The 14,262-nt window shown below is 50.0% G+C and overlaps 1 protein-coding gene across 1 annotated transcript; it reads right to left on the bottom strand.

The window, feature by feature from the left end:
- Positions 1-18: 18 nt before the first annotated feature.
- dcaf11 (ddb1 and cul4 associated factor 11) lies at positions 19-13,911 on the bottom strand. The gene is made up of 15 exons (XM_084475027.1): positions 13,715-13,911; positions 13,062-13,371; positions 12,368-12,495; positions 11,952-12,070; positions 10,266-10,330; positions 9,455-9,555; positions 8,531-8,677; positions 7,683-7,737; positions 7,366-7,434; positions 6,928-6,985; positions 6,594-6,779; positions 4,352-4,505; positions 3,912-4,064; positions 3,403-3,509; positions 19-1,660 (listed from the first exon to the last, which is right to left on the bottom strand). The coding sequence occupies exons 2-15, from the start codon at positions 13,355-13,357 to the stop codon at positions 1,589-1,591; spliced, it is 1,710 nt and encodes a 569-aa protein (XP_084331153.1). The 5' UTR covers positions 13,358-13,371; positions 13,715-13,911; the 3' UTR covers positions 19-1,588.
- Positions 13,912-14,262: the final 351 nt, after the last annotated feature.

Below are 14,262 nucleotides of genomic sequence, written 5' to 3'. Positions count from 1 at the left end.
GCTACACATAAATATATATTCTTATTGCCAGAGTTTTTTTATTCAAAGACTGAGCTTTATGAAAGGATAACAATTAAGAATAATTCTGATAATAATTGGCAACTGTCGGTGCAGTAAAGCATTCCTCTCCCAAGCCAATGAGATTAACATGACGTGAACCTGCGAATTAACAACTACTGAAGTTAATATGGATCAGAATGAGGTGGGGAACTTGTGAGGTCTTGCTTCGACTCTTTAACGGTAAGACATGGTTTTCCTTTCCACCTTCATGTCTGTCGAGGGGTCTTTATGAGGGGCAATTGGATATAAACAATTATGTTTCAAGAATTAAATATTTTTTTGTTGCCTTGGGTCACTGTTAGTTGTTTTAATTTCCCAACCACTGGTCGTGCCACCATTATGCTCTTCTGCTGAAAGCGTGTGAGTGTGTGTATAAATATATAAATACACACAAGGGTCGGGGCTATTAAGGTATTGTCAGTAACTATATCAGAAGGTGTCAGACCAGCCATTGCCTGGAGACAGTGTGAGCTGGACTGGTGACTGACTGGGAGCGGACCAGTCCGTTTGAACAGGTCTAGCAGAGAGCTGGACTGGTGAGTGACTGGGAGCGGACCAGTCCGTTTGAACAGGTCTAGCAGAGAGCTGGACTGGTGAGCGACTGGGAGCAGACCAGTCCGTTTGAACAGGTCTAGCAGAGAGCTGGATTGGTGAGTGACTGGGAGCAGACCAGTCTGTTTGAACAGCACTAGCAGAGACCATGGACCTATAAAGGAAGTGACCTTCCTACGCCCTTTACACCTCAAAGGCAGATCCGCGTGTGAGGTCATGGCCCAGCTGGACTTGTGTGATGTCATCGTTGACCTGAGGTCGGACTCAAGGTCGCTGACGCTGCCGTCCCCTTGTACAACGTTACCACGGTGACCAACGTTTACTATTAAGATCGTTAATACTGCTCCAAATAATCAGCACCAAATAATACCATCTAACTACGTCTAACTTCCACACTAAAATATCTTACATTATTTCAACGGAATCATCGTCGTCATCGCTTTGCTAGATTTGCCAAAAATGACTTCACAATAAATGTCCACCTAACGATAATAAGGAGAATCGGTTATTTATGTTTTAAAACCATAAACCAGCAAAAAGGACTGATTAAGAAAAGCTTATTCCACTACTCGTCAAGGCTCTAGCGTCGAGAACGCACCGACGTTCATGACTTTACACCAAATTAGAACGCTTTGGCCTGTTTCACCATGAGAGGGAGCGGCAGACCGGTCAAAAGGTGCCCCACCCTTGGGTCAAACGAGGAGGTGGGGGTTTCCCTAAGAGGCATAACGCTAACACCCCCTTCTTAACCCCACACCTCAAATCATGCTTTGAGATCCTCCAGAGGAACTCACGAACCAGCAATGGGAACGAAAACATAAAAAGTCTCGGTGCGTGTGTGAGCTCAGTGTCTCTCCCTCTGTTCAGCCCACTTCCCTTCTGGGGCCGCCGCCGCCTCCTCTGATGAGGCTCCTCCTCCTCCTCCTCCTGTCTCCTCCTCCTCCTCCTCCTCCCCCCCCTGACCCTGGGGGTCCGGTCACTCCTGGTCGCGGTGCTCCTCCAGAGGGTGGGTCTGCCTGTGCTCCCACATGCGGACGGCTCCGTCCCACTGGAACACAACAGGAAGCGGAGTGGAAGGGGAACATTAAAAAGGGTGAGACACAGGGAACGTTAAGAGGAGTGAGACACTGGAGTGAGACACGGGGAACATGGAGCAGAGTAAGACACGGGAGTGAGACCCTAGCCGTTTCTCAATACCAAGTACGCAGACTACGTTCTCGCGGACTTGGAAGTACGTACTTGGCAAGTCCGGACTTCCGAGAACGCGAGTACGCACCTGCAATTGGAACAGCAGCGGACTCGATGATGCATTCTGGGATATTTAACGGTCCCAAGTCCACACGAGTCACCTCCGATGCATCCTCGGTAGAACGGCCTCATCGAGAACGCATCGAGAACACTTCCGGGTTTTACGGAAGTACTCGCGTACTCGCGTACTTGGAATTGGAACAGTGCTTGGGCCACAACTGATGACGTTTACCGAGAACGCAAGTACACGAGTACGCAAATTGAGAAACGGCTACAGGGAACGTTAAGAGGAGTGAGACACTGGAGTGAGACACGGGGAACATGGAGCAGAGTAAGATGCGGGAGTGAGACACAGAGAACATGAAGCAGAGTGAGACACAAGGAACATTAAAAAGGGTGAGACACGGGGAACATTAAGAGGAGTGAGAAGAGGGGAACATGAAGCAGAGTGAGACACGGGGAACATTAAAAAGGATGAGACACGGCACATTAAGAGGAGTGAGACATGGGGAACACAACGCAGAGTGAGACACAGGAGTAAAACACAACATGAAGCAGAGTGAGACACGGAACATTAAGAGGAGTGAGACATGGGGAACACAAAGCAGAGTGAGACACAGGAGTGAAACACAGAACATGAAGCAGAGTCAGACACGGGGAACACAAAGCAGAGTGAGACACGGGGAACACAAAGCAGAGTGAGCCACAGGGAACATGAACGATGCACCCGGTGCCCTCTGAACCAGCTCCTCCTCAGGATCTCTTCCTCGTTAATTAAGAGTCTCCTCTCTGCCTCTGGGGGGCTAGAGCTAGAGGGGCGTCATAAATACACTGCCTGTTAAGCCCCTCCAGACTGGAACTGTGATTAACGTCTATACTTCATCACTGAATCAGAAGGCGTTTGAAGAAACATTTCTAATATTTCTGAACGTTTATTCATGAACCAATTTTGGGTTTTGAACCAAACGGTGTCCAGTGGTCTTGAACCTCGGTAGACGTCGGTGTTCATAGACCTCTGAAGAATAAGTCCCGCCTCCGAGGCTCCCAGTTCCCTAGGTCAAATGTCTATGGGAAATAAAATGGGTTTTTGAATGATCGTACATAGCAAACTCTGTAGGTGGCAAAGAAGTAAAAGCTGCGTCACGTTTTGAACTACACACATTTTCCATCTAGTTCCGACTGGCTTTTTGGATTGTCGGTATTAAAATTAAAATAGCTTTATAATAATTATAATATAATTATAATAATTTATAATCGTTTACTACTTTAACGGCACTTTGACGCACATGACGCAGCTTTTACTTCTTCTCCACCTACAGAGTTTGTTATGTACGATCATTCAAAAACCACATGTTATTTCCCATAGACATTTGACCGAGGGAACCGGAGCCTCGGAGGCGGGACTTATTCTTCAGAGGTCTATTATAATAACAGATCCGTGTTCAGCTCCCGGTGGGGCTCTGTGGAGGTTCCCCACAGAGGTCTGAGTGGGGAGGGCTGTGTCTCAGTCAGCAGGGGGGGGGGGGGGGGGGTTCCACTCACCGAGCTGCTCACGATGCTGTCCTGGTACGGGTGCCAGCTCACATCCCTCACACACGCGTCGTGACCACAGAGCCGGGCCACCACAGCACCGGTCAGCACGTCGTACACTACACACACACACACACACACACACACACACACACACATACACACGAGACAAACACACACACACACACACACAGTTATTAATGTCCACATGAAGACCAAAGAGGAGACGGGACATCAGACTAGCAGCAGGACTTCAGTGCTGTCGACAGCGGCGGACGAGGAGAAGCGATCGGAGCGTAGGATAAAGGGGACATTGGGTCAGGACTCCACAAGATAACGCTCACAGAATAGAGGGAACTGTGGACCTTTACGAAATCGACAGACGGATCATATGTTCAGGACGTTCGATGTGTTTGATTGGAGGTGGAGGTAAAGGTAGAGGTGGAGGTGGAGTTGGAGAAGGCGGGTGGAGATGAAGGTAGAGGAGGGTGGGTAGAGGTGGAGGTAGAGGTGTGACCCACCGATGATCTTGCCGGTGGAGCAGCCCGTGTAGATGTAGCGGTGGCCGGTGGTGAACTCCGGGGAGAAGCGGCAGCGGATCAGCGTGTGCAGAACGCCGTGACCGCGGTACGTCATCACCGAGGTGTCGCCCGTCAGCTTGTGTCTCTTCAGCGCTGCAGGAGGGAGAGACCAGCAAACCATCACTGGTTACCATCAAACCATCACTGGTTACCATCAAACCCATCACTGTTTACCATTAAACCATCACTGTTTACCACTAAACCAATATACCATTACTGTATACCATTAAACCCATCACTGTTAGAAACACACAGGGCTACCATCAGGGCTGTACTGGCAGTGGTACCTGTACTGGTAGTGACAGCATGGAGACAGGGCTGTACTGGTAGTGACAGGGCTGCACTGGTAGTGACAGGGCTGCACTGGTCTGGGTGCTCACCTCTCTGGGGGACCTGCTGCCAGCGGTAGTCCCAGTTCTGCTGGGTGACGGCCAGGCGCGAGGCGGCCAGTCCCTCCTTGGGCGAGAACTTTCTGACGTCCCACAGCTTGATGGACTGGTCCTTGGAGTTGCTGATCAGGTAGCGAGCGTCGCCCTGCCCACAGAGAGACAGTACCGTTCAGAGAGACAGGACCCCACCGTTCAGAGAGACAGTACCATTCAGAGAGACAGGACCCCTCCGTTCAGAGAGACAGTACCATTCAGAGAGACAGTACCGTTCAGAGAGACAGTACCGTTCAGAGAGACAGGACCCCACCGTTCAGAGAGACAGTACCATTCAGAGAGACAGGACCCCACCGTTCAGAGAGACAGTACCGTTCAGAGAGACAGGACCCCACCGTTCAGAGAGACAGTACCGTTCAGAGAGACAGGACCCCACCGTTCAGAGAGACAGCACCGTTCAGAGAGACAGGACCCCACCGTTCAGAGAGACAGTACCCCACCGTTCAGAGAGACAGGACCCCACCGTTCAGAGAGACAGGACCCCACCGTTCAGAGAGACAGGACCGTTCAGAGAGACAGTACCGTTCAGAGAGACAGTACCGTTCAGAGAGACAGTACCGTTCAGAGAGACAGGACCCCACCGCTCAGAGAGACAGTACCGTTCAGAGAGACAGCACCGTTCAGAGAGACAGGACCGTTCAGAGAGACAGGACCCCACCGCTCAGAGAGACAGTACCGTTCAGAGAGACAGGACTCCACCATTCAGAGAGACAGTACCGTTCAGAGAGACAGTACCGTTCAGAGAGACAGGACTCCACCATTCAGAGAGACAGTAGCGTTCAGAGAGACAGGACCCCACCGTTCAGAGAGACAGTACCGTTCAGAGAGAAAGTACAGTTCAGAGAGACAGTACAGTTCAGAGAGACAGTACCGCACCGTTCAACTCCACAGCCCAGGCTTCAGGGCCTCTTGATAACAGGAGAATGACATCAACAACACTTTGCGACGACCTCCAGAACCTAGTGATGGCCAATATGAAGCGACGCTTTGGAGCACGTATCGAGCAAAAGGGGGAGTTCCAAATGAAGCTTGTGTCGAAGCTTGTGTCGTTCCCATAAAAACCACGTGACTAATGACAAATGAAGACTTGGTTTATGAGTGTGACGTTTGAAGCTTTCTTTAGGACCAACGCGAGTCGACCCTCTCGACTCAGAGTCTGGTTCACGGACCAAAACGTTTCTGTGTTACAAAATCACAACTTCAATTTAGTATGTTTCTAAGAGGTATCTAAAAGGCTTGAAAGTAGCCTACCTGAGTTTGATAGGGCCTACACCAAAATCGATGGCAGAATCCTTCTATTTTGCGGTGCCCCGGTGGCGCACCGGGTTAAAGCGTGTACCATGTAGGCACAGTCCTGAACGCAGCGACCCGGGTTCGGATCCTACCCGTAGTCATTTGCTGCATGTCCTCCCCTCTGTCTCCCATACCTTCCTCTCTGTCTCTTTCTATACAAAAAAATAAATCTGTATAAAAAAATAATTGTTCCATTTTCCATTCTTGATATCTACATTAATTTTTTAATCTGCATAATCTTATAGTAAGTTCTGCATAATCTGCATAATCATGGGTATGACTGCCCACTGGTACTTTAGCTAAGCAGCACTGGGAGAGGTCTGTGTTAGGATGGGAGACCATTCAGTGTTCAGTCTTCAGACCAAAAGTAGACTTTTATTTTTATTGTATTTTACTCACCACTAGGTGTCCCTAGTGAGCATCCAAAGCCTCGAGAAATGAACCGCTTTTCAACACATTTGGCTGGAAGGCTTCAAGGTGTTATGAAGCTTCATCTCGCCATCACTACCAGAACCCCAGCCTTCCAGATATTCTAACGTTCTCCAGGGCTCCAGCTCTCGAGGGATGAAGGGCAGCTCTCAGCTGGAGGTGAGACACATTGTCTACGACACCAGAGGCCCTCCTCCTCCCCGTCCTCCCCCTCCCCTATTCATCCTCCTCCCCGTCCTCCCACCTCCTCCTCCTCCTCCTCCCCCACTCCTCCTCCCCTATTCCTCCTCCTCCCCGTCCTCCCACCTCCTCCTCCTCCCCCACTCCTCCTCCCCGTCCTCCCACCTCCTCCTCCTCCCCCACTCCTCCTCCCCGTCCTCCCACCTCCTCCTCCTCCCCCACTCCTCCTCCCCGTCCTCCCACCTCCTCCTCCTCCCCTATTCCTCCTCCTCCTCACCTTGCTGTCGATGAAGGTGACTCCGTCGCGGTGTCCAGCCAGCTGTCCTACGGGCTGCGGCCGGTCCTCCCTCAGCGTCCGTCTGTCCCACACCTTGCACAGCGCGTCGTCGCTGCCCGAGAACAGCAGCTGGGAGGAGCTGTCGGCGAACGCCACCGCGTTCACATCGTCCTCGTGGGCATCAATCTGGAGGAGGAGGGGGGGGGGGGGGTCACTGGAGATGCACGTTTAAATGTTTCCCACATGCTGTGTGTGTGTGTGTGTGTGTGTGTGTGTGTGTGTGTGTGTGTGTGTGTGTGTGTGTGTGTGTGTGTGTGGACCTTTGATGACAAACCTTGAGCGTTCTCTTGTTCTGCTCCCGATCGAACACGTACAGACAGCCGTCGTTGGCCCTGTGGACGGAGCACAGCGGCCATGTGTCGGAGGGTGGGCTGAGCCTCTGAAACTGCATTCGGCCCGTCTCCCCATCCCTCATTTCCATCCCAGTCACCACCTCAACTCTACACATATTGTCCACCTCTGTTGCTATGACGTAGCCTCATCGTCAGCGGCAGCCATCTTGGTTGTTTGTGAAGATGCCTCGTTGGGCATGGTCTTAAACCCGCCCCATTTCAGATAAATGTGATTGGCCCGGACCCAGGTCTGATGGAAATAGTGCTGAACATGAAAGAAGCTAAGCTGACGGATTAGTCTGGTTCAGGGCCGGACGGTGTTCCAAACCACATCCTCATTATAAGTACACATCGGTTGATCCATGACTGATTATACTCACCCTCCTAAGATCTCTTTGCCGTCCGTCGATGCGGCCAGGGAGAACACGCAGAACCTCCGCTCGTCCGGACTGCAGAACACACACACACACACACACACACACACACACACACACACACACACACACACACACACACACACACACACACACACACACACACACACACACACACACACACACACAAGTGGGGGTGAGGTCGGGTGGGGTTCTGATGCTGGGTGGTGGCTCTACAGGGGGTCTAGGGGTCACCAGGAGTTCTTTTTGATAACCTTTATTTAACCAGGAGAGTCCTGGCCAAGACAGAGGTCAGCACTCACCTGAGGTCCAGCGCTGTGTGGCACTCGCTGTCTCCGTCCACGCTGCACACGTGAACTGGGTGGGGGGGGGGGGGGGGGACATGTTTATCATCAAATGGAACATAATACATTACAAACTACAAATGTCTTCTGCGTTATTAAAATGTACAAACGTAAAGTACACATGTTATGATATTTGGGTGACAGACCGGTTCCCTCGACTGATATCGTCTTGGCGATCACCCTGGGTCGGTTATCAAACACTGAGGGAGAGCAGGAGGCTGAGGGGAGGCTGAGGAGGGCAGGAGGCTGAGGGGAGGCTGAGGAGGGCAGGAGGCTGAGGGGGGCAGGAGGCTGAAGGGAGGCTGAGGGGAGGCTGAGGAGGGCAGGAGGCTGAGGGGGGCAGGAGGCTGAGGGGAGGCTGAGGGGAGGCTGAGGGGAGACTGAAGGGAGGCTGAGGGGAGGGCAGGAGGCTGAGGGGGGCAGGAGGCTGAGGGGGGCAGGAGGCTGAGGGGAGGCTGAGGGGAGGCTGAAGGGAGGCTGAAGGGAGGCTGAAGGGAGGCTGAAGGGAGGCTGAGGGGAGACTGAAGGGAGGCTGAGGGGAGGGCAGGAGGCTGAGGGGGGCAGGAGGCTGAGGGGGGCAGGAGGCTGAGGGGAGGCTGAGGGGAGGCTGAAGGGAGGCTGAGGGGAGGCTGAGGGGAGGCTGAGGGGAGGGCAGGAGGCTGAGGGGAGGCTGAGGGGAGGGCAGGAGGCTGAGGGGAGGCTGAGGAGGGCAGGAGGCTGAGGGGAGGCTGAGGGGGGCAGGAGGCTGAGGGGAGGCTGAGGAGGGCAGGAGGCTGAGGAGGGCAGGAGGCTGAGGGGGGTCTTACTGTAGTCGGACCAGCTGGAGTAGAGGATGTTCTGGGCGTCGGGGGTGAAGCACACGTCCAGCACGCTCCAGCCCACGTCCCGGGCCTTCACCGTGCGCAGTAGGTTGAAGCGCCGCCTGGTGGTGTCGTACAGGCGGATGTTCTGGTCTGGGAGGGGACACACAGCAGAGGAACACCTCACGGGATCATCACCTGGCTCGTACAGTTGGTGGACTTCAAACTAGCGAGGGCAGCACAGAGTGCCTCCTCATACAACATGCTGCTCATTAGCTCGATACAAGAGGATGTTTGCTTCTCTTCCTTTTTCCTCACACTCTATCATCCAGTTAAATGCATGTTGTTGTCTTCCTAATCTTCTTGAATAGTGCTGGTGCTGTGGGCCACTTTAATTGACACTTTGCACACTGTACAAACCACCAATTATCCTTTGGAGCAGGCATAGGCACCATACGCTCAGAGCTGTGTGTCTTCGTTGGAACTTCAGAGGTGAAAGGGGCTCATTTGATCTGGCTGGTGTGTAGACATAATGCAGAGTGCAGCGATTCCATTTGATTTACAGCCTACTGAAGAACATGGCACTGTGTTCTGGGATGAAAACGTAGCCGGCTTGCCATTGAATTTACTTTGATCATAAAATAAAATGCCTTTCTCCTATTAGATGCTCAAGATGTAGCCAATTACATTAAAGGCTGTGCTTAGTTTACTTTGACGCGCACCTATATATATATATATATATACATACATACACACACATACACACACTCCAGAAGCAACGGTACATGAAGGTTAATCTCTTTATTCCTGTAGATATCTTGTGATTCCTCTGTCCTCATCAGGGCCGCATCATTCGACTCCTGCTGATTGGTTATTTTCTATGTAAGCATCTGATGAAAGAAGTAAGAGTAGAAAGGATTGAGTTCTTACCTTGGCAGGCAGAGAGGAACATGCCACCATCGCTGCTGTAGAGACCGCAGAAGGCTTTCTGGTGGTAGGTGTCCTTGTGGGAAACGTAGTTTGGCAAGAATCTAAAGGAACGAGAGTTGCGATGCTTAAGCTTTAGCCAAATCAATCAGGAGACTATTCTTTGAACTCTAACGCAAAGACAGAAATGCATCCTAAATCCCCCAAAAAAAAAATCATTTTGCTTCGTCGGAATTAGAAATGAATTCTAAATCTGGTCCATGTGTTAAAGGTGAAGGATGTAGCATTGAGTGGCACCTAGTGGAACCGATTGGCAGAAATGGAATATAATATTCATAAGTATGTTTTAATTTGTTTATAATCCCATGAAAACAAGAATGGTTGTGTTTTCGGGACCTTAGTTTGAGACGTTTATAGGGGAGGGGTCCTATTCCATGGGGGCAGCCATGTTGCACCGCCATGTTTCTACTGTAGCCCAGAACGGACAAACAGCGTGAACATGTTTTATGTTCAATAAAAAAAGTGTTTTGGGCTAAGAGTTCTAGGATGAGGGGGGCGTGTTATTTATATATCCCCATGGCTAGGACGTGTCTGTGATAGTCATTAGTACCATTGTTGTGTAGGGGTTGTATAATGAGCAATGTTGTATATGAATCGAACCACACACCGTGGTGTTATACCATTATACTACTGTTATACTACTGTTAAACTACTCACCGCTCAATGCTACTGTACTATCGTACACACTGGACCGTGACACTAACAGTGATTATCTGTCGGGTTGGGGAAGCGGAGGTTGTTTGAACATACTCACTGTGAGCGTATTCGACTGCACTCTCCATGGGAAAAACTGGAGCCTTTACACCGGCCTTGTTCCCGCTGAGAGACAAACAAACACAGACACAGACATTTAACACACATATAAATCATATTTATATAATACGCACATGTATCACAAACATGTATATTATATCTATATATAATATACATTGCCACTAATGAGAACAGTTTGTAAAGCTGAGGCATTGCACTGTCCAACTCCATGTCTTTAAGGAACACCAAGAAAACACACAGCTTTCCCCTGTCACCCTGCAAGTCCTGATCTGAATACAGGACTTGAAGTTCAGACCTCAGGCTCCCTGAATCAAAGTGACGGCCAACTACCAAAACGATATTAAACTTGAACAAGGAAATGTGGGAATAATGTTAAACTGAAACAAGGAATTGGGTGAAAAGTGTACGAAACGTACAATGAAAATTGTACGTTTCGTACACTTTTCAGCAATTGTACGCATTTTCGCCAATCAAATATAAAGAAATTGGTTGCAGTTTGTCTTTCGACACGCTTGCAAAATCCACGATGGGACTGAGGACTAAAGAGAGCTCCTGCGACGTTTTACAGTTCAAAATCGCTGTCACTCAGGCCAGGCCAGCCCACTCCTCCATTCATCCCCAGAGACACTGAGCGTCTGTGGGAGGGACATAATCGCAGCATTATATCCAATGACCGTCGACTTTCGACACACAAAAAAAAACTGTTCTATGCAGCCCCATTGAAGTGGACGCTGAGCTTCAACAGGCAAATGCAATGTGACGCTACGGGAATGAATGAGAAGGACATTGCGATAAGCAGCTGATTCTGAACAAACTCGTCTTCGAGATGGACATGTTTTAACACATTTTTAGTAAATGAAATGTTAACACAACAGTATATATTTGACCATTTAATTTTGGAAATTTTAGGGGAAGCTGAGCTTCCCTTGCAGTCTTAGAGAAATCGCCACTGATATTCATTCATATATATATATATATATATATATATATACACACACATATACATATTTATACATATACACATACATATACATATATATACACACACATTCATATATACAAACAAACATGCATACACACACATAGGCCTGGGCGATATGGCAGAAAGACATATCATGATATAACATGATCGTATTGATCGATATCGATGACTATTGATAATTCTAATGACCTAAAAAGACTAGGAATTACCATGCTGGACTTAAACACTTCTGTTTAACACTTAATATGACCTTCCACTGTTCTTCATTGATAAATACTCCAATGTCGATACAACAATGAAAAACACTCAAATATTGTAAATAAGTATGGAACGGTGTTTGTGTAACAAACCCAGCTGCTAGATTCAGTGGTCCAGTCTCTTATCGATATACATTGAACATGTTTTATATTGATATTGATCAAAAGTCTATCACGACACAAATGTATTGATTTATTGCCCAGGCCTACACACACACACACATATATAATACACTACAGTTCAAAAGTTTGGGGTCACCAAGACAATTAAATTTTTTTCCATGAAAAACTAAGGACATTTCCAAAAATACAGACAGTAGTCTGTAGACGGTAGTGTATATATATATATATATATATATCATATGAAAGAGATATATACATATATTTGATAAAGATATATACACATCCATCATCTCTGCTCTCTTGCCTCTGTGAGCATGTTGGTGAAGCTCTGTCTGCTCTTCATGCCGGTGGAGGCGGTGGCCAACATGATCTGAGTCCGGATCTCACTCCGGTCCAACTCCTGCGTGTCTGGACGGACGTCCACTTAGAAAGGGACATGAAACAGGAGTCACAATTAATGATACTCAGAGAGAGAGAGAGAGAGAGAGAGAGAGAGAGAGAGAGAGAGAGAGAGAGAGAGAGAGAACGAGAGAGTGAGAGTGAGAGCGAGAAAGAGACAGCGAGAAAGAGACAGCGAGAGAGACAGTGAGAGAAAGAGAGAGAGAGAGATGATGAGAGAGAAATGGAGAGAGAGACAGAGAGGCAGAGAGAGACAGAGACCGGTGGTATATTATTTGACCATAGCGGTGGCAGTAATTCAGCCAGAGAAGGAGTCCTCACCTGGCGGGTTGTAGCGGTCTCCCAGCCGGCCCTCCCAGGCTCCATCGCTGTCCTCGTCGGAGTCTGAGTAGGACTGGACCAGCTGGAGGCCTGTGGCCCCGCTGCCATGGACCAGCCTCACCTGGCCCCTAGCACAGGGAGGAATCTGGCTCAGCCCGTATCACGCCTGAATAAATGAAGCTCCAAGGTATGGGTCAACGCCTCTGGACCAAACTCTTAAAGGTCCCATGACATGCCACCAGGTGTGGTGTGATTAACATCATCACACTCACACCATCTGTCTGTTATGACATCACAGGTGGGCGTGTCCACCTAGATGTGTGCTGGATAGATCAGTCTACCAGCCTACCCTGTGAACATAACAGACAGATTTTCAAAACGGCTTGTAACGGCTAATCACACCACACCTAGTGGCATGTCATGGGACCTTTAACTCATCCAGCAGACTGTATGTATGTTTATTCTTGTTCTTTGCTGTGACCTCATCGCCTGGTGTGTTACGTTGCTTTCGGCCAGGTCTCTCTTTTAAAAGAGGTTTTAAAACCAAACTCTAGACTTTACCAGGTTAAACAAAGGTTAGAATCAATAGAACCTCATTAAAGTAAGCACAAAGCTCTGAGTGTTAGTGGCTATCCTGTCTCGCGTTTCCTCTACGGGCGACGTGAACCGTAATAGCGAGCCGACTCCTCCCCACCTCCTCAGTAGGTAAGCCAGCACTTCTGCTAGGTCGACGTCCTCCTCGGAGGTGGTCTGCCTGTCCGCCGTCCTGCGTCCCCGGCCCTGGGTGGATGGGTTCTCGTCCTGGGTGGGTGGGTTCTCGTCCTCGGGCTGATCTGACGGGTGACTGCTGGACGACGACCCCCTGCTGCCCTGGTTGGATGGGTTCTCGTCCTGGTTGGATGGGTTCTCCTCCTCTTCCGGTTGATCTGACGGGTTACTGCTGGACGACCCCCTGCCTCCAGACATCCCAGAACTGGACTGAGAGCCCATAGACCGAGGGGAGCCTGGACAGGGCCAGGACGGGGTGGGGAGTGGTGAAGGACAGGATGAGGACCAGTATTAAGTACACGGGGTTTGTAGAACAACGTGAGGCGATAGGAGGACCCCGGTGGTTTAAACCCTCAACTTTGGGTGTTATCTCCACTAACCAGTCACTGGGTAAACATCTTATCTGATGGACCCAGAGACACACATACTTCGTCCTCGCAGCGGAGCGTGAATCAGGCGAACATCACAACAGCATCTGCCGATGTAGGCTGACTTTTAACGTTTTAATGTTATTAAAATGCTGTATTTTGAGTGCAGAACTCCGATTAGCCAACACTCACCCCGACCCCACCACCTTACCGTGTGACGTCCAGGCTCGGCTGATTGACAGCTGTCAGTCAAACCTCTTCTCTGTGATACGGACGTCAGGTCCGCTCAGTAGTAATAAAACCAGCTGAACTTGTGTGTCGTTATTAAACCTTATCTCGACGTGTTTCTCCTGGGCGCTAACTCCTCAGCAGGACCGCGGGCCGCCATGTTGTTTACAAAGTAGCGGAGAACCTGCGCGAGCGGAGGAGTCACGTGACCACCACGTCGAGCTGCAGAGGGGTCACGTGACCAACACGTCGCGCTGCGGAGGGGTCACGTGACCACCACGTCGCGCTGCGCGAAACTGACAACGTCCTGCTCTGACGTCATCGTCAGGACTGACCTGGCTGTGTGTTTTCCCCGCTCTGACGTCAGCATCAGGACCCTGTCTCTGTGTGTGTTCCGCTCTACGTCACTGCTCTGACGTCACGTCAGCATCAGGACCCTGACCTCTGTGTGTGTGTTGTTCCCCTCGACGTCCAGAACAGCGTGTCTCTGGCAAGGGCCGCTGGCCGTCAGCATGTGGCGGTCACATAAGC

The sequence above is a fragment of the Micromesistius poutassou genome (assembly GCF_964030765.1).
Source record: "Micromesistius poutassou genome assembly, chromosome: 11".
Classification (NCBI taxonomy): Eukaryota; Metazoa; Chordata; class Actinopteri; order Gadiformes; family Gadidae; genus Micromesistius; species Micromesistius poutassou.
The sequence above is the reverse complement of the archived record's forward strand: the minus strand, read 5'-3'. Positions and strand labels throughout refer to the sequence as shown.